General features: G+C 34.7%; 1 protein-coding gene across 1 annotated transcript in view; it reads left to right on the forward strand.

Annotated features, from left to right (window-relative positions):
* Positions 1 to 20,382, forward strand: part of CEP290 (centrosomal protein 290) — a gene marked incomplete at both ends in the record, with an annotated part of 70,595 nt that extends 50,213 nt beyond the window's left edge. The window contains 11 exons of the mRNA XM_084256460.1: positions 2,371 to 2,494; positions 8,846 to 8,980; positions 10,155 to 10,241; positions 11,486 to 11,650; positions 12,455 to 12,577; positions 13,850 to 14,022; positions 15,797 to 15,938; positions 17,008 to 17,081; positions 17,683 to 17,777; positions 18,892 to 18,971; positions 20,152 to 20,382. Of these exons, the coding sequence (XP_084112586.1) occupies positions 2,371 to 2,494; positions 8,846 to 8,980; positions 10,155 to 10,241; positions 11,486 to 11,650; positions 12,455 to 12,577; positions 13,850 to 14,022; positions 15,797 to 15,938; positions 17,008 to 17,081; positions 17,683 to 17,777; positions 18,892 to 18,971; positions 20,152 to 20,382 (1,429 nt within the window). The remainder of the gene's footprint in view (positions 1 to 2,370; positions 2,495 to 8,845; positions 8,981 to 10,154; positions 10,242 to 11,485; positions 11,651 to 12,454; positions 12,578 to 13,849; positions 14,023 to 15,796; positions 15,939 to 17,007; positions 17,082 to 17,682; positions 17,778 to 18,891; positions 18,972 to 20,151) is intronic.
* Between the last annotated feature and the right edge of the window lie 660 nt (positions 20,383 to 21,042).

Below are 21,042 nucleotides of genomic sequence, written 5' to 3' on the forward strand. Positions count from 1 at the left end.
TTTAAATAGACATTTAAAGTCTATTAAAATGTAGATGTTTTTGTTTTAGCAGATAGTGGTTTGGAGAGTTTTAGATCTGAAGTTCCAACCTGCTTTCTGTGGGGTATGGTTCCAGTATCAGTTCAGTTTTCAAAGCCCTTACAGTGCTCTTCAAATCTGTCCTGGCTCTGCCCTGCCATGATGATAATACTGCCTTATGTGTGTTAGTTCAGCTCTTAAAGTCTTTAGTATTCATTTAGGACCAGATCCGTGCATGTGCAGCTGAAGACTGAGCCCAGAAGTTCATAAACAACTTTATGAACTACTTGAACTACTTCTCTATTGTTATTTCCCTAATACTTTCCATAGAATTCACCTTTTTGCTGATTTGAACCAAGCATGATGCTTTAAAGTTACCCTATTCTACTGGACACTGCAGCAGTTGTGCATACATCTGCAGCAAAACAAACTGGAAAGCAGAATGGGTGCAGGAGTGAGGTGTGCATGTGAGGGGCAAGGGTAGGGGGTTGGCTGTACTACTTTCACAATACGCCCTTACCAGTCACAGCTCTACCAATTGGAAAAGACTCTCTCCCTAAATATTTTGACTTTTGTACATTTCTGTTTGCTGTCTCTGCCACTATTGCCTTGGGATTACTTGAGGGCTGGCACATGAGAGAAAAGAGAAAGGAGAGAAAGGAGAGGGTTCTGTGCTTTCTGTATTTATAAGTGCCCTTTCTGTTTACTGGAGCTAGAACTGGAGCTAGAAGACCTCCCTGAAATACTCTCCCTCAGTGCTAACACTCACCTACCTACATGTTTTAAGTAATGTTGTGTTCAGGCCAAGCAGTAGCAGAGGAAAAGAGGGTAAATCACTACCTATTTACTAATACTTCAAATTCCACTAGATGTCCCAATCTATAACATATATACTTGTCTAAGTCTCTGAACTGCTATTCCATGCATTTGGGAGAAACAAGATTGAATGTATTTACTCTATTATACTTAGAACCAGAACTTCCCATGTTATTTCTAGCAGTCGTTGAATTTTTTTTGTTTTGCTTTCTTTGTAAGCTATGTCTTCTGATATATTGATGGTAATAGAAAGCAAAAAATAAAATCATGTTCTAATGGCAAACCTATTTATAATTTTCTGTTTCACTTAGATTTGTTTTACATATGCTACCTTACTTCCTTGGCTTACAAATAAATGACCTGTAATCATGTTAGAGATCATTGTCAAAGTCTGGTAGCTACATGTAATAATTGCACAGAGAATACTTAACCATTCTTAAATTTGTCATACTTTATTTTCCTTTTTGTTCATTTAAAAAAACTATCATTAGTGCTATTTATTTCTGTAGTTGTGTCATTAATGTAATGTGAACATATGAGGTTGATCTCCTTTAAAGAAACACTCTATCTTCTTCCCTTCTAAGGCATTGTTTTCTTAAATTCTTCAGAATTTTCCTAGATAGAAAAGAAAAAGTGAAGAATTCTTTATTTTGACATCTGGTTATAGTTACTGTCCAGTCCCAGTGGTGGCTCTATCCTTCCATGTTTTTCTTGGTCTAAACATATGTTCAAAGTAAAGCTAAACCCTTTTATCCTCCTTTGCAGTTTTCACAATGATCAAAATGTTTTAGTTTTGATACCTTCTAATAACTTTTAATTGCCCTTTGTTCCCTTCTAATAATGTGAATGTGTGGTTGAAGTAATTGGACAAAACTTTATAGCAGAAATTAAGATTGTTCTCTCAGTTCAGGTGTGAATTTCTGAATTTTATGAATCAGATGTAAATAAAGATCTACAATATTAAAGGTATTAAAGGGGGATAAAGGCATATTAAAAAATCAGAAACATAAAGGCAGGCGTGAACATTCCATATGTGTTGGTGGATTTATATACCTAGGTAAAGGTAAAGTCCTAGGCATTATTAGGTTGAGTAGGTGTGGTTGTGCCCCATTATAGATCTTCTGGGCCACAGAGATGAGTGGTAACTTGAAATGGCCTTTTAAAATCTTTGAGCTTTTAAGGGACACCTGAATGTTAAAATATTATTATATAATGTTAAATATACTGGGTATTTTAGTTCAGCTTCCTTATACAATTCTATATAGATGTATGTTCTTTCAAAATGCTAATATATTCTTGTAAATCAGAATATATTTGTTAACACATACTTTCAAGGAGCCCTATAGTGAATCATCTGTAGAGAATCATTTTATAATGTAAATAGTCATAATATAGTCAAATCCTTATTAAAGTTTTGTAAAGGTTGAAAGTTATATATAATTAAAATATAGTGCTAATAATTTTAATTTGAATGTAGTAAAACAGTGAAAAATTACAATTTGAGTAGTAAAGAATCTTTGTGGTTGTTGTCCATAGGACCCACCAAGCCCTTTCTCGAGATTCTGTTATAGAAGATTTACGTTTACAAAACAGATACCTCCAAGAAAAACTTCATACTTTAGAAAAACAGTTTTCAAAGGACACGTTTTCTAGGCCTTCAGTAAGTGTAAGTCTTTTCTTTTTTCTGTTTTTAAATTTTAAGAATAAAATCAACTTTATCTGGCTAAAAACATTAGATTCCTTTCACAACTATTAATACAATAAAGTTAACTTTTACTTTTATTCTTAATATAAGCTAAATTCCTGAATCCTTCCTATCTGTTAACAAAAACTTAAGATTCTTACATTTGGAGTAAAACCTCATTATAGGAAATTTCTAGTGATTTTAAATGTAGAATTAGTGTGTGTTTTGCTGTGACAAGAATATACGATTAGGTAAAATAGAAAAAATATAGCATTACTTTTCATTCAAACTTGATATGTTTGTGTTTTTTCTTTTTAAAGAATTATTAATGTAGAATTGTCATATCTTATTTTAAGCCATCTAGTCTGTATATTTTTGTTGTTGCTTTTTTTCCTTTTGTTCTTTTCATGTTTCTTTTCTTTCATCTGCTTCAAGCAGAATTTGTTATGTGACACAACTACACTTTCTACCCTTGCTACCAGTGTTAATAAATACAGGCATAATTCTGTTCACAAAAAGAACATTTTGCACAGGAACAAAAACATAAGTCTTAACTGTGCTCAGAATTAAAAATGGGAAGCAAAAAGATGCCAATGTCAGCTTACATCATCAGGTACCTGGAAATAATATACGGTATTACAGTAATGAAGAAAAACACAAAGCAGAAGATATTATGGATCCTTCTGAATTTAGTAAATCTAAGGAAAGACGAAAAAATGTCTAGTTCATTTGGTTAAACTAATGGGACCTTTGCAGGTTTTAACTCCAATTTTGAAAATGAACCAGATCTTGAAATTGAGAAAATTAATCAAGACTGATGTGAAGAAAATAAATGGGAACATAAAATCAAGGAAGGGAATGAGCTAGGCAAGAATGGGAAAGGAAAGGGACGGACAACTGAAGATGTGAGTCACAGCAACCAAATGGATCCAGAAGAATCTGCTGGGGAGGACCAGTATTATCCCCCAGATAGGTGCCATGAGTCAGTGGCTGAGGATGCCCAGGCATACTCTGAAACTGATGTACCTGTCCAGCAGAGAAAGGACATGAGTCAGGTTTGAGCACATGGCAGTCCTTTATTATTTTGTTTGCTGTGTTTTCTTATAGTGACTAGTGCTGAGTTTTCTTACAGTAAATAATAGATACATTTGGATTTGTTATATATATTAACTGTTAATAAACTCCTTAAGCCCTAACATTTGACTACTTCCTACAAAAAAAATTAGTGGTTTTGTGTTTTCTTGTTTTCTAAACTCCTAAACTTCATACCTTGATAAAAGTATGTGCCACACCACTAGCCACCACCCAGTCACCATTATCAAATGAACCTCCTATACCCATTGCTCCCACTCCTACCTCCCTTCTCATCTGGTAGTCACCATGTTGTTATCAGAGTCTAAGAGTTGTTTCTGTTGTGTTCTCTTAGTTCATTTTCTTTGTTTCTTTATATCCCACATGAGTGAAACCATCTGATAGTCAGCTTTTTCTTTCTTATTTTACTTAGAACAATCACCTCAAGTTCCATACATATTGTTGTACAACATGAGATTTCTTTTTCTTTTTAAAGCTGACTAATATACCATCAAGTATATATACCTCATCTTTTTTTTTCCTCTTTTTTTTTTGTTTTTTTTAAATAATAAATTTTATTTTTATATTCCCCCATACAATTGCAAATGCCCCATTCTGACCCCAATCCTTCCCCTCCCGCCCCCTACCCCCCAAAAAGTGTCTCTGGTTCATAGTTTTTTGTTGATTTTGATTTTCACTTTCTTATATTCATTTTCCTGGTCCCTTATTTAAATTTTCTAGATTCCTGCTATGAGTGAGACCATCCGGTATTTTTCTTTTTCTTTTTGGCTTATTTTGCTGAGCATGATCCCTTCCAGCGCCATCCATGTTGCTGCAAATTGCATGTGTTTATCTTTTTTGAATGCTGAGTAATATTCCATGGTATATATGTACCACATCTTCTTGATCCAGTCATCTATTTTTGGGCATTTAGGTTGTTTCCAAAGATTAGCTATTGTAAACAGTGTTGCTATAAACATAGGGGTGCAGGTGCTCTTTGGAATTGATGTTTCTGTGTCCTTTGGGTAAATACCTAGGAGTGGAATTGCTGGATCATATGGAAGCTCTATGTTTAGTAGGTCCAGAAATCTCCACACAGCTCTCCATAGTGGCTGGACCAGTTTGCACTCCCACCAATAGTGCAGAAGAGTTCCTTTTTCTCCACACCCTCGCCAACATTTGTTGTTGCTAGTTTTTTTAATATGTGCCATTCTCACTGGTGTGAGATGGTATCTCATGGTAGTTTTGATTTGCATTTCCCTGATTACAAGTGATGTTGAACATTTTTTCATATGCCTGTTGGCCATTTGCATTTCCTCTTCAGAGAAGTTTCTTTTTAGCTCTTCTGCCCATTTTTTGACTGGATTATTTTCTTTGTTGTTGTTGAGTCTCATCAGCTCTTTGCAGATTTTTGTGATCAGTCCTTTATCATTAGTGTTGGGTGCAAAAATGTTCTCCCAGTTGGTGGGGTTTCTCTTTGTTTTTGTTATTGTCTCTTTTGCTGTGCAGAAGCTCTTTAATTTGATGTAGTCCCAGCTGTTTATCTTTGCCTTCACTATCACTGCTTTGGGTGATGTGTCTGTGAAGATGTCTTTGATGTGCAAATCACGTAGTGTTTCGCCTATATTTCCTTCTATATATTTTATGGTTTCAGGTCTTATGTCTAATTCTTTAATCCATTTTGAGTTGATTTTTGTGTATGGTGTGAGGTAGTGGTCAAGCTTCATTCTTTTGCATGTAGCGACCCAGTTTTCCCAGCACCATTTATTGAACAAACTTTCTTTGCTTCAATGCATAGTCTTTGCTCCTTTGTCAAAGATTAGTTGACCATAAATCTGTGGGTTTATTTCTGGATTTTCTATTCGATTCCATTGGTCTGTATGTCTGTTCTTGTTCCAATACCATGCAGTTTTGAGGATTATGGCTTTGTAGTATAGTTTGAAGTCTGGGAGTGTGATGCCTCCATTTCCTTCTTTTTTTTTCAGTAGAGCTTTGGCTATTCAGGGTTTTTGGTGATTCCATATGAATTTCATCAATAATTGTTCTATTTCTTTGAAGAATGCCATTGAGATTTTGATTGGAATAGCATTGAATCTGTATATTGCTTTTGGAAGGATGGCCATTTTAATAATGTTTATTCTTCCAATCCATGAGCAGGGGATGTCTTTCCATTTCTTTGTGTCTTCTTCTATTTCTTTTAACAGTGTTTTATAGTTTTCTTTGTATAGGTCCTTTACCTCTTTTGTTAGATTTATTCCCAAATATTTGATTTTTTTTGTTTTGATAATAAAAGGGATGGTTTTTTTGATTTCTTCTTCTTCAGATTTATTGTTTGTGTATAGGAAGGCTACTGACTTTTGCGTGTTGATTTTTTATCCTGCCACTTTACTGAATTGATTGATGAGTTGAATTAGTTTTTCTGTGGAGATTTTGGGGTTCTCTATGTATATTATCATATCATCTGCAAATAGTGATAGTTTGACTTCTTCTTTTCCTATTTGGATTCCTTGGATGTCTTTCTCTTGTCTTATTGCTCTGGCTAGGACTTCCAGTATTATATTGAAAAGCAGTGGTGAGAGTGGACATCCTTGTTTTGTTCCTGATCTTAATGGAATTGCTTTCAGCTTTTCACCATTGAGAATGATACTGGCTGCTGGCTTGTCATAGATGGCCTTTATGATGTTGAGGTATGTTCCTTGTATCCCAAGAATTGCAAGGGCTTTTATCATGAATGGGTGTTGCACTTTGTCGAAAGCTTTCTCAGCATCTATTGATATTATCATATGGTTTTTATATTTCTTTTTGTTGATGTGTTGGATAACGTTGATTGATTTTCGGATGTTAAACCATCCTTGTGCCCCTGGAATGAATCCAACTTGGTCGTGGTGAATTATCTTATGGATACGTTGTTGGATTCTGATAGCTAAAATTTTATTGAGGATTTTTGCATCAGTGTTCATTAGGGAGATTGGCCTATAGTTTTCCTTTTTTGTGTTGTCCTTATTCGGTTTTGGTATTAGTGTAATATTGGCTTCATAGAATGTGTTTGGTATTGTCCCTTCCTTCTAAATTTTTTGGAAGAGTTTGTGAAGGATAGGCACTAATTGGTCTCTGAATGTTTGGTAGAATTCATTTGTAAATCCATCAGGTCCTGGGCTTTTGTTTTTGGGGAGGTTTTTGATTACCATTTCAATTTCACTGCTTGTAATTGGTCTGTTTAGGTGTTCTATTTCTTCTTTATCTAGCTTTGGGTGATTGTAGAGTTGTAGGAATTTGTCCATCTCCTCTAGATTGTTGAACTTGTTTCCATATAACTGTTCATAGTAGTTACTGATTATTCTTTTGATTTCTGCTGTGTCCGTTGTGATTTCTCCTCTTTCATTTATGATCCTGTGTATTTGTGCTTTCTCCCTTTTTTCCTTTGTGAGCCTGGCTAGGGGTTTGTCTATTTTATTGATTTTTTCAAAGAACCAGCTCTTGGTTTCATTGATCTTTTGGATTGTTTTTTTAGTTTCAATTTCATTTATTTCTGCTTTGGTTTTTATTATTTCTTTTCTTCTACTGGTTTTGGGGTTTTTTTGTTGTTCTTTTTCTAGATCTTTGAGCTTCGAGATTAGGTTGTTTCTTTGAGTTCTTTCTTGTTTTTTGATGTGAGCTTCTATTGCTATATATTTTCCTCTTATTACTGCTTTTGCTGCATCCCATACATTTAGGATATTGGTGTCCTCCTTGTCATTCAATTCAAAGAATTTTTTAATTTCTTCTTTGATCTCCTCGTTAGTCCAGTGGTCTTCCAGTAGTGTGGCTTTTAATCTCCATGAGGTAGGATAGTTCCTTGCCTTCTTTTTATGATTTATTTCTAGTTTGATGCCTTCGTTATATACCTCATCTTTATCCAGTCATTCATTGACGGTATTAGATTGTTCCCATGTCTTGGCTATGGTGAATAGTGTTGGAATAAGTTTAGGGATGGATATATCTTTTCAAATATTAGTGTTTCATATGCTGCAGATAAGTACCTGAAGGTTATATGGCATTTCTATTTTTAATTTTTTGAGAAATCACCATTCCATTTTCTGTAGAGGCGGCACAAATTTACATTCCCACCAACAGTATAGGAAAGTTTCTCTTTTTCCACTTCCTTGCCAATACTTGCTGTTCCATTACTATAGACCATTCCTATATTTGTGAGGCATTACTTCACTGTGGTTTTTGATTTGAGCAATTTTTCATGTGCTTGTTGGTCATTTGTATATCTTTGGAGAAGTATAGTCCAATGCCTTTTTTTTTCTAGTTAAACAATGACTTTATTACTTGACTACTTGGACAAATTTATACAACCAGGGCAGAAGCTGTGGAAGACTCATACTTCCACTTCAAGAGGAGAATCCATTTGGTCTTTAAATAGCTAGCCAACTGATGAACATGACTGTCAGTCAGAACCAGACAGAATTTAGCTCCCATCTAAGGAATGAGAAGAAGCTTTCTGAAGAAGGCACTGGCTTGTATATTAATTTACTAGGGTTACCATAAAAAAGCATCACAGATTTGATGACTTAAATAACAGAAATTTGTTCTCACAATTCTGGAATCCAGAAGTTCAAACTCAAGGTATCGACAAGGTTGATTCCTTCTTAAGGCTGTGAGGGGAGGATCTTTCTATGCCTTTTTCTTTGGCTTAGATAGCTTCTCCTTGTCTCTTCACATGGTCTGTCTCCTGTGGTGCCTCTGTATCCAAATTTCCCTTTTTGAAGAGAATGCCAGTCAGATTGAATTAAAATTCACCCTAATGACTCTGTTAATTTTAACTTGGCTGTCTCTAAAAAGCCCTATCTCCAAGTCTTGTCATTCTCTGGTACTAGGAGTTAGGACTTAAGCCTATGAACTGGAGGTGTGTGGGGTTTGGGACATAATAAAATCCATAACATGTCAGTCATGCTTTATTTTTGAACTGGAAAAGCCATAAATTATTTTAATCATTAGGGCAGTATAGAGGTATTATATATGTGGACATTATTAAGTCATTTCTTGATTTTGTTTTCTTTGTTAATTTAAACAAACTGCATTTCCTTTTGTCCTGCAAGTTTTATATTGTAGCATTAATTTTTGGTTGTTTTCTCCAGATCTCTCTGAATTTCTCATATTTCTCTGTGGGGAAAGGTTCTCTTTTAGCATAGTATTTTCTTATCCATTCATGTCTTAGGTGGCTTTTATTTATTAAGCCTTAATATTTTTTCTAACTTCATTTTTCTGAAGACTTCAGAAATAGAGTCAGATGATCGTAGCCAAAGAGAACAGGAACTTCAAAGGGAAAATTTGAAGTTGTCATCTGAAAATATTGAACTAAAATTTCAGCTTGAACAAGCAAATAAGGACTTGCCAAGATTAAAGGTAAACTTAATGTTCTTTCTTACACAACTATAATCTGACATCTGAAACCTTTTTTTCTCCTGCTTAGTTATGTTCACCTTATTAGCTTGTGAAGAAGTCAGAGACTCATAAAGTATCTTTGTAGTGTTATACTTTCTACATTTGTTCATTTAACAATTTTTTTGTGGAGAACCTGCTTTGTGTCAGGCATTCTTAAGTCGTGGGAAATGGCTATGAAGAAGATTCTTGCATTTGTAGAACTTATACTCTAGTGTGGAAGATTGATAGTAAACAAGTCAATATATAGTATGTCAGCAAATGTTGAGTGCTCAGGAGGAAAAGCATGTCTGCTGTGAAAACTGAGTGTTAGGTGTGGGGGAGGGATATATGGAATTGCTATTAAAATAGAGTAATAAGGGCCTCCCCGGTGGCACAGCGGATTGAGTGCAGAGCTGTGAAGCTGTCCGCAGCCTCTGCAGTGCAGGTTTGATTCTCGGCCTGCCAGGGAGCTACCCACATGGTGCGGCAGACTTCTTCTATCTCCTCCGCTGCTCCCCTCAGCAGTGCTTTGGGTCCTTCTGCCTGTTATGCTCCCTGCTCTGTCTCTCGTGGATTCTCTCACCCTCCCACACCTCTGGCCTATACCCCAATGCTTGTATAAATAAATAAATCTTTAAAAAAAAATAGAAATAAGAGAAGTCTTGCTTAATCAAATGATATTTTAGCAAAGAGCTGGGAGAGAGGTTGTAAAGTGAGTCATCTATACTAGAAAAAGGAGTTTCAGAAAATAGAAATAATACATTTAAATGCTCTGAGGCAAGAGGATGGTTGATTTTTTTCATTAATAATTATCACACTTTAAAACATTAGAAAGTTCAGTTTTCTGTTTCTCACCAGCATATGAAGAAAGATCTATGTATGTAATTTATGGGACAGTTGAAACCTGAATCTGAGCTCAAATTTATATTGTTTACTACGGCAGTAACGTAGAAAATATTTCTTGAAATTCATATCCATAATACTCTTGTATGAATACACTTTAATTCAGCCTATGTCTTAGTTAAAAACCCTCCATGGTGTAGAAACCCACTTGTCAATTTGGCAATGCAGCTGAAGAGGTTGAGGGTTCATAGGTGTCTCCTTATTAATGACATTAGCTCTGTTAAATTGTTTCATGTTTGCTTTAATCTTTTAGAATCAAGTAAGAGATCTGAAGGAAATGTGTGAATTTCTTAAGAAAGAAAAAGGAGAAGTTGAGCGGAAACTGGGCCGTGTGAGAGGGGTGAGTGTGTGAAAATATGCCGTATGTTTGTTTTAATTTCAGAAGTTATAAACTGGAAATGGAAAAGTTTTAGATATGTCATAATAGTTGCAATATCCTTTTACCAGTGCCTCTAGTTTCAATTTTTATTCTGCATCCACTGTGCAAAACATCAGTAAGCTTTCCTTTATGTTTCAATATCTTTTATCATCTGTCACACCTTACATGACTTTGTATTTCACTTAGAGTCTATATCATCCCTTTTTTTGTTACATACCCCTCAACTTGATCTTGAAAACATTTCTCTTCTAGGAATCTTCCTTCTGTTCTGTCAGGTAACTACAAACTTCTCCTTGGGCCTATTCTAATATTTTGTAACTATATTTTATGATAACCACACCAACTTTTTAGTATAATGCTCTATAAATACATTTCCCAATTATTTTTTATACTTGTGCTTTTCTTACCTAGTTATTTTATATTCATTTTTTACCATGATTAACTGTTTATGAGACCAAAGCCAAAGATTTAAGCATTTGTTAATATGGTGATGTTGATCGCAAAAAATAAAACCGATTGTAATATAAAAATTAATTCAGAAATTTTATTATGTGAAAATATGACTAGTTTAATAGTATTCAGAAAAAAATGTTGCTGATAGTAACATTCATTTCATAAATTAAAAAACCTGTTAATTTGACCTTTTCTAAGTTAATTATGCATTATGTATTAAAAGTATGTAAAACTTTATATTTTAGTACTGTTTGTTGAACAATGTGAATACTGAATAAAATACAAAATTAAAAAACATTATTTTACTCAACTCCTATGATATCTTGTATTTTAAATCATAAACAATTGAACCTAAGTAGTGACTGATCTCTTGATAATCTTACATGGGATTTTTTATTTCACATGTCTCTTCTATCTATATTTGACAGAAACTAAATTTCTATTCCCTGGCTATTCTTAAAGAAATTCTGCTTCTGTCATGCTTCTCTGTGATTTGGTCATTCATGATTTGTCTTTTGTGGCTTTATTCCATATGAAGAAAATTCTGGTATATTGGAAAGCACATTAGCTAAATAAAATTCATTTAGAATTGTAATTCTTATAAGATTATTGTGATAATGAATTGAAACTTTGGCTTCAAATGTTAGGAATCAACACTGAGTATAATAATGAGCCTATTATGTTGTTAATACTTTACATTATAGTTTTAACATATTTGATTTTAATCAAATATGTAATATATTCTTTTTCAGTCTGGTAGAAGTGGAAAGACAATCCCAGAACTAGAAAAAACCATTGGTTTAATGAAAAAAGTAGTTGAAAAAGTCCAGAGGGAAAACGAACAGTTGAAGAAAGCATCAGGAATATTGACCAGCGAAAAAATGGCTAATACTGAGCTAGAAAATGAAAAGTTGAAGGTACCTTTTTTAATGATTGTCTGTATAGAATGTTTTGCTATTATAATTTTTATTAACTTTTAAAGAAAAATTTAATGCACTCATACTATATAAAAATGGCTTTAATGCAATAGATGTTTATGCATACAGAAAAAATTTATTGGAGACAGGAACATTTAGAGTAGCTCTATTTGGTCATCTTCTTCTCTCATGACCAATGGTTCTCTGAGAACTTGAAATAATTTCCAGGGTCTGTTTTCAAATATGCAGATGTATAAGCCCCTAATACTGAAATTGATTCAGTTATGTCTGGGCAGGTACTGCCATATATTACGATTTTTTTTTTTCTTTTAAGTTATTAGGTCATTCTAATGCGCTGCAAGGACTGGGAACCAACTGCTCTAGGTGACCAGTATTAAAGGGAAGGCTGTTATTCTATTCTATTTTATTTTTTTTAAAGATTTATTTATTTCTACAATCACTGAGTACAGTCAGAAGCGCGGGAGGGTGAGAGAATTCACCAGAGCCAGAGCAGGGAGCAGAGCAGTCAGAAGGACCGAAGTACATTGCTGAGGGGAGCAGCGGGCAGCAGGAGAGGTCTGCGCGCCATGTGGGACCCTTGCTGGCAGGCGGGGATCGAACCGGCACTGCAGAGGCTGCGGGCAGCTTCTCATTCAGCGCTCAACCACTGCACCACCAGGGGAGGGGAAGGCTATAATTCTAATCCTGTCAAATTGGTCTCTAAAAATATTTTAAATTTTTATGAGTTTACAAGATCATCCTTTATTTTTGTTTTCATAACATATAGTTTTGTTTTTTAATTAGGCTGAATTAGAAAAACTTAAAGTTCATCTTGGACGTCAGTTGAGCATGCACTATGAATCCAAGAACAAAGGCACAGAGAAAATTGTTGCTGAAAATGATAGACTTCGAAAAGAACTTAAAAAGGTATAATTTCATTACTGATTATAATTTTTATCTTAATTAAGTAGCACATCGAGGAAAAACTGTATGAAATATTTGATGTAATGTCTATTCAAAGTACGTATTAAGAGATTTAGGAATTGTGTTTTTGTGTTTGCTATCATTTCACCACGGACAATATTGAAAATAAAAAGTTAGTGCATTTAGAGACAGTATAATGTAGACGCTACATAGCTAGGGTTCAAATCCTCTCTCTTACTTAGTAGCTATAAAAACTAAGGCAAGCTCTTAACCCTTCTCTATCCCTCAATTTCCTCACTTATAAAATTGGGAATAGTAAACATATCTACTTCATAAAGCTACTGTGAGATTTAAGTGGGTTAATATTTGGACACCTATAATAACCTATAACAATGCCTACTATATAATTAGGTATATATGAAACTTGATAAACAATCTGTACCATTCTTCTCTGTATAAATGTCAAAATTTATTCCTTGCCCAAGACAAGTTAGTTTTACTTATATGGATGATCCAGTGAATTAATTGAAATTATTATTTTTATTTTTTTAAAGATGTATTTTATTTATTCATGCATATAAGAACTGGGATGTAGGCCAGAGGTACAGGGGTGAGAGAATTCACCAGAGACAGAGTGGGGAGCAGAACAGGCAGATCTACTGAAATACACGGTTGAGGGGAGCAGCTGGCAGACAGGTAAGGTCTGCTGCGCCATGTGATGTGGGGTAGCTCCCTAGTGGAGGATTGAACTCATGCTACAGTGGCGGGGTAGCTTGATAGCGCTGAATTACTTTAATCCCTGCGCTACCAGGGAGGTGCTGAAATTATTTTTAAACTGATTACAATAGTATGTGAATGTGGTCAGTTATATTTTGTTCTCAAGGTGGATATTTAATGATGGAAATAATTATGATATTTATATGTAGCCTATACTTATAGCTTGGTCTCTCAAGTATTAAGAAGTCAAAACCAAGCATCTTTTAAATGTATGAAGACAAACTATCCCTTTATTCCAAGTGTTTTAGACATAGATGACAAAAGCAAGCACTACAATGTATAATATTTGTCAGTATATTTTTCTAACGTCATTTACATTATCTTGTCCTAATTATCGTATTGGGTTTTGGAGTAAAGGAAACATTAAATTTTCATTTGACTTTTAATCAGCCTTTAGAACTTCAGTTTATGTTTTCTAATCTGTGGTGATTAATTTGAATATATTGTATCTATGAGAACAGTATGTTTTGTTATATACTAATTAGTTTTTAATGATAGGAAACTGAAGCTGCAGAAAAATTGCGAATAGCTAAGAATAATTTAGAGATTTTAAATGAGAAGATGACAGTTCAGCTAGAAGAAACTGGTAAGAGATTACAACTTGCAGAAAGCAGAGGTCCACAGCTTGAAGGTGCTGACAGTAAGAGCTGGAAATCAATTGTTGTCACAAGGTAGGAATAAAGAGTTTAAAATTCTCACAGAGATTAATCAGTTCTAAATTGTATTGCTTTAAAAGACACTATTCTGGCTCAGTTGTTATTTCCTGATGAACTGTTTTGTTGTATGTTTTAATATGACAATCACTTTTTTGCCTGCTCCAGCATTGCCAGAGTCTTTTTTTTCCTTAAATATTTATGTGGCAAAGAGCAGAGCTGAGGCCCAGTAGGGTGTTGATGCTGGGTGGGCGTCATGAAATTGCTGTCACACACAAGCCCAACTTGATGGTGACCTATAAGCAGCTGGATGTTGCTTTTGTCCAGCCCCAATCCATTTCATTTCTGAATGGATGTTCTGAATGGTGTTCATTTTCTGCCTCAAGTACAAACCAGGAACAATGAGCTATCCTGTCACGAATGGATTCAGGAACAGCTTTAGTGTCTTAATGGTCTCTGATCTTGATTTTCTCCCAACCCGTGAACCTTTTCTACAAGTAGGTGTGCCTTCTATGAACCTAGCCTTTGTGACTATGAAAGCAGAGATGGGAATTCATGAGTAAACAAGCATTCATACTTGCATTGCCTTACATAAGTGGTCACAAAGTAATGAGTCAGTAAAAGGCTCTGGTGTCATTCTCATTTCTAATGCCAAGCAGCCTTTTCGGGAAACATTAAAGTCAGAGATCAGTAGGATGCTGCCTGTGTCCTTGCACGTTGATGTCATCCCGTATGAAGTTGTGTTCTTTACAACCGCTGGCCCCATTTCAAAAAGGCAAATTCATCTTTATCTTAATTTCATAGTTACTTATATCCACGTATCCTCAGTTCCTCCTGAATGTCCTCAAGGGCCTCATCTGTCTCTCCTGATAGTTAGAAAGGGACTTGGTGAGGGTTGGTTGGCATTCACCATCATTGCAATTAACATGGGAGTCTTGGTCCAGCAAATCCCTTAGGGGAACCAGCTGCACCGCATTTATGTTAGGTTAGTTCTAAGCAGAAAAGGGAAAGGTTTATGCAGGTGGACTAGAGGCAGTCCTGGGTAAAGGGTCCTTGGTTCTTGTCCTAATACCATACTGAGAATACTGGGAATCTACTCTTTTTTGTTGTTGTTGTTGTCAAAGAAAGAGAAGTTTATTATCTCCAAGCAATGGAGACAAAGAATTTGAAATTTTTTAGATTCTCCCCCTGAGTGAGGGGTGTAAGAGGACTTTAAAGGAAAAGGAGGGCAAAGGAGAGCCAAAGGCGTTTTGGTGATTGGGTGTTACTCGCCATCTGCCAGTCTTCTGAGCGTGTCAGAGGGGGCTCGTGTTTGCACATACATCGTATGTTCATAGATGGTGGTTCAACTCTTCCCTAGGTGGAGTTTTTTTTTTTTTTTTTTTTTTTAAATAAATCCTCGCCTGATTCTTCAGTGTGTGGGGTTAAGTGAAATAACATTTATAATAGTAGAAAGTAGACGAGGGGGTTTCTCTCATTTCCTGCTTGGAACCCCAGCAAAAGTTTTCAGACAAGCAGTTTATCAGTTGATCTGGATTGTCGTTTGTTTCTATCATGTATACACTGAGTTTTGTGTTACATTCACATGTATTTATTCTGCGGATACTTAGTACCTACTATACACCAGGCTCTCTGCTTTATGTTAGATGTATTTCTAAAAGACCTACTTTGCAAAATATTTGACTAGAAGAAACAGTATATTATTATTTTTAGAGCAATAACTTGAATGGGCTTTTAAATGTGAGAAAAAATATTTTTCCTGTCTACACCATCTTTTTCTTCACACTTTTAGAATGTATGAAACCAAGTTGAAAGAATTGGAAACTGATATTGCCAAAAAAACCCAAAGCCTTGCTGATCTTAAACAACTTGTGAAAGAAGCAACAGAGCGGGAACAAAAAGTTAAAAAATACACCGAAGACCTTGAGCAACAGGCAAGTCATATAGTATTTCATTTGATAAAATAACACATTATACCCCTTGGTGTTGTCTCCTGTAGATAAAAATAAGCTTTTGGTCAACTGCTGCAGTCCCTGGAAACCCCACCTGAATAAACGGCACTAACATTCACCCATTTGTTTCAGCCAAAAACCTTGGATCACTGTTGATTTTTGTTCTCATACCTGACATCTTTTTCATCATTAAATTATGTCAACTCTGTTTTCCCCAAATCTGCCAATGTCTCAGCGCCTTCACAGAAGCAGTCTAGTCTGAGCTACTCTCTCACTCTTGAACTATTGCAGTAATTTCCTAACTGGTGCACCTGCTTCTACTCTTGCCTTGTTTCATCCTCTCCCCATTTCTGATTTATTTCCCACAGTTGCCAAGAATCTTTTAAAGCATAAAGCAAATCATAGCAGTTCCATCCTTATCATTTTCCAATCATTCCCCACCATTCCAGGGGAAAAAAATCTCAGATTCCCTCAGGACCTACACAGCTGACATTCTCTCTCGCCTCATCATAACCACTTTCCCTCACTCACAGTATTCTGACCACACAGACCTTTTTCCAGTCCTTTAACAAATCAAACACTTTCGAGCTTCAGGGCCTTGCCCTTGTTTCCCTTGCTTAGAATACTAATATTCTCAGAGCTCCCCCACTTCCTTCATGTCTCTACTTAAATGGAGGCTCTTTAGGCTTTCCCGGAAGCCTCTTCATCACTGCATCCTCTTGTTTTTCTTGATGGTCCTTCCCTTCGCTGACACTGTAGATCACACGCTCATTGTTGTATTCTCCTAGAAATATAAGGACCATAAGGAACAAGCTGGGAGGGATTTTGCATATTTTTTTTTTTTCACTGTAATATATCCTCTGTGCCTAGAACAGTGCCTGGCAGGCAGTACTCAATAAATGTTGAATGAACATGGAGTAAAAACCACTGAAATGTGCTCATGTTTGCTATTGAAAACCAGCTTTTAATATTATGCTTTAAAAATGTACATTTTTTAAAAACCTCTTATTCCCTTGTCAAACTGTCTTTTACCTTTTCATTGTGCCCAAAGATTGAGATTCTCAAACATGTTCCTGAAGGTGCTGAGACAGAGCAAGGCCTCCACCGGGAGCTTAAAGTTCTTAGGTACATTTTATGTTCATACGACTTTTTTCCTTTTCTTTTTATTATCTTTTAATATAACCAGGTTACTGTATCTACAGATGAGGATTTCCAACCTTACTGCCAAATAGGCTTATAAGTTCATTTATATCCTTCTGTTGCTCTTTTACATAATGTATACAGAAAAGCTTATAAGCCTCATTATAGCCTTCTATTTCTCTTTTATATATATAATGAATACTGAAAGGTAAACCAAAAAGAATAAACCAAATCTTAATATAGGTGCCAAGTTTGTAATTTGGTTTAAACTTTTCTTATAGCATAGACTATATTAAACCTTAGCTTCAGGCAAATACTGTGAAAAAAATTATTTACATCTAACACTGTATGTAACTTACCTCTCATGAGGTCATCTAATAGGAAAACCACCATTGAAAGTGATAATCAAGTCAAATTCTTAAAAAAGAATGAATTTCAAGTCTGTGATCTCTGAGAATTGGAACATTGTAGCAGTGAGGAAATATGAATGTTACCATTATAAATATCAGAAAGTTCTGAGCACTGTACAAGCACACTGTTCATAAAAAAAATGCCCATTTTTTAACACATTATTATTTTGTTCTAGATTGGCTAACAGTCAGCTGGCAAAAGAAAAGGCAGAATTAATTCATCAGTTAGAAGTTAACAAAAACCAAAGTGGAGCTGATGGTACCATACCTGGTAATACATTTTCTCATATGTATAGCATGTTAACTAACTCATTTTTTTTTAAATTGCATTGTCTTTTTTGTTGCGGTAACATTGGTTTACACATTGTACATGATCTAGAGGTACAGGTTCACATATCTTCAGATGTAAATTATAGCTCACTTACCACACTTACCCATAGTCCTCTACCATACATAGTCCACTGTAACCCAAGTTTTATAGTAAGTCATTCTACTCTCTTCCATTTCCACTCAGAAGTGATTACTAATCATTCCTCTATTCCTATGTGTGTATGTATGCACATGTACATATTTGTAGTGTGTATGTATACACATACCCACACAATGATTGATCCTTATTTGCAGTTTCTATATTTGCAATTTACCTCTCATAAAATGTACTGGTAATTCCAAAATCAGTAATCATATTTTGTGCTCTGCCTCCTTGTTTCATACAGACAGGACAAGATGGGGGATGGCAGGGGACAAACTGCACAGGGCAAGAATCTCTAGTTCTGGTTGGATGGAGCTTTAATCCATCACTTCACACTTCTGAACTTAATTTTCTCCTTTGTAAAACAAAGAAAATGCATCTATCAGTTTGTTTCCAAGATTTAAGATTACTATCTACGTGAGATGTATGGGTGAATCTGTTTTACCAAAGAGCAGAGGTGCAGATTTTACTAGTTCATTGTTTGTGGTGACTTACAGAATGTAACTAGTGCAAATAATGAGGATCAATTCTATATATTTTTGATAGTTTGATAAAATGCCAAATTCTATACCAAGAGATGATCAGTTGGTATCTGAAAAATCTTTATTTCATACAGCTTTTTAAATATTCTACTATGTAGTCATCTTACTGCCTTGTATCAAAAGCTATCATTGTCTGCACTGTACCAGATACTTCACTTATATGCTATATCTATTTTTAATATTCTGAGAAATGTCCATTCTCACAGGTGTGAGGTGGTTTTGATGAGCATTTCCCTAAGTGATGATTAAGGTTTTTTCATATGCCTGTTGTTCCTCTGTATGTCTTTGAAGATGTGCCTGTTTAGCTCTTCTGCCCATTTTTAAACTTACTGATTGGGGAAAAGCTGTCTAATTTTTATAATTTTTGGCAGATACTGATCAACTGAAAGAAAAGGTAAAAGATCTAGAAACACAGCTCAAAACCTCAGCTCTAGAAAAGCAGCATTTGAAGGTAATTAATTTTATCTAATTACATTTTAAAATTTTTTTTTGTGTGTGTATAAGAACTGGGGTGTAGGCCAGAGGTGTGGGGGAAAGGGATGGTGAGAGGATTCACCAGAGACAGAGTGGGGAGCAGATTTACTGAAATGCACTGCTAAGGGGAGCAATGTGCAAGACAGGAGAGGTCTAATGTGCCACATGTGGGTCAGCTCCCTGCATAGATCTTAGCAGTAGGAGTGCTAAGAACTGACCCCAAGCCACCAGGAAGGCCCAGTTTTTTAAATGTTTTATGGAATATTTCAACATGCTGTTAAAAAACTATTGTTATGATGATCATATTTGAATTTTAAGTATGTCTCCTAAAACTTCCTTCAAACGTAAGTTTGACCTTGATACTGCGAAGTTCATTATATTCACAGAACTGTAAAAATATTAAACAAAAAAATACCAAAAAAATCAGACAAAATAAAGGGTGAATTTATTTTTTGTCTTGAATACAACTGATTTTTATTGTTTTTATTTAAATTTGGGAGCACATTGAGTATAAAGTCTTTCATTTCCTCTTGAAATTTCTTTTGGGAATAGTTACCGTAAAGAAAGGTATTTGCTATGCTTTATATCTTTAAAAATCTGTAAGATGAACAAAAGAGCATGAATGTGAGAATAAACTAGTGATCCCAGTTGTTCTAAATGGTTGTTAGAGATCAGACTGTCTTTCCACCAGATGTATTACTCTAAGGCAGCATCCTAGCGCTGCCCTGATCGTTGCTATGTTTAAAAGAAGTTGACCATTAAAAACCAGATATTTGTGAAGAAAATATAAATGTACCCAAAACCAAAGACAACGAAAACAACTTCAGTGATATAGCTAAATCCTTTTGATTGCTTCATTGAGAAGACCTGACATGCTTTTGGAGAAAGATTAAATCCCACCCCCCAATTTATAAGCTGTAACATTTCAGTCAAAGCCTGCAACACAACTTATAGAATAGATACTTTGACAGTAACAAGTTACTTACATACACTGTACAGTAAAACCTTATTAACACAATATTAAAATGTTTCTGCTTTATAAATATATTTGACTATTCACATTATTTTGTCTCACTTTTAATTAAGTATCCTTAGTTCAAACCTAAAGAATGTATTATATTCCTATATGCACCTTTTAAAGATAGTATTTTTATTAGGAGGAAATAAAGAAGCTGAAGAAAGAACTGGAAAATTTTGATCCTTCATTTTTTGAAGAAATTGAAGACCTGAAGTATAATTACAAAGAAGAAGTGAAAAAAAATATTCTCTTAGAAGAGAAGTTAAAAAAACTTTCAGAACAATTTGGGGTTGAATTAACTAGTCCTATTGCTATTTCTGAACAGTTTGAAGATGAAGAGGAAAGTCCTGTTAATTTCCCCATTTATTAAAGGCCACCTACAACTACAGTTTTACTCTTAACTTTGTAAGTTAAAAGTCCATCTGTAAATCAAGCACGTTTCTGACCTACATTCTTGTACTCTTATAATTGGAATTTGTAGTAAATAAAATTGTATAAAAATTATCATATTAAAAAAGTATATATTTTTAAGACTTTTAGAGTTATGACTATCAAATACTATTGAGCTGTGGTGAATTTCTGTACATTCATGTTTTGAATTTTTAAAGATGTAAATTTTAATAATTTTAACATTTAAAATTGGGGTTATATGTAATGATTTGAGATAGTACAGTCATAAATATATATGTAATATATACATTATGAGGTTAAGCCACATGTTTTGTTAACAAGATTCAGTTTAAAACATTTAATTTTGAAAGTGAATGATCCAAAATTGTTGGTTGAATTGTTTAAATTACAACCCAGTTATACTGGACAAAATCCAACCTTTATACAAGCTGGGGAGCTTACTATTATGTACATTTTTAAGTCCAGGAGTTAAAAATCATTTGCAGATTCTAAATAAAACTTGGAAGAGATATTTGCAATGGGGAAATTCATTTCTTCAAATGCTAGAAGATATATTCATCAGAATCTGAACAGTAAATAGGAATATTTTTACCTTAAACACAGCATGTTCAAGATTCAG

This window comes from Talpa europaea (assembly GCF_964194135.1).
Source record: "Talpa europaea genome assembly, chromosome: 15".
NCBI classification, from domain to species: Eukaryota; Metazoa; Chordata; class Mammalia; order Eulipotyphla; family Talpidae; genus Talpa; species Talpa europaea.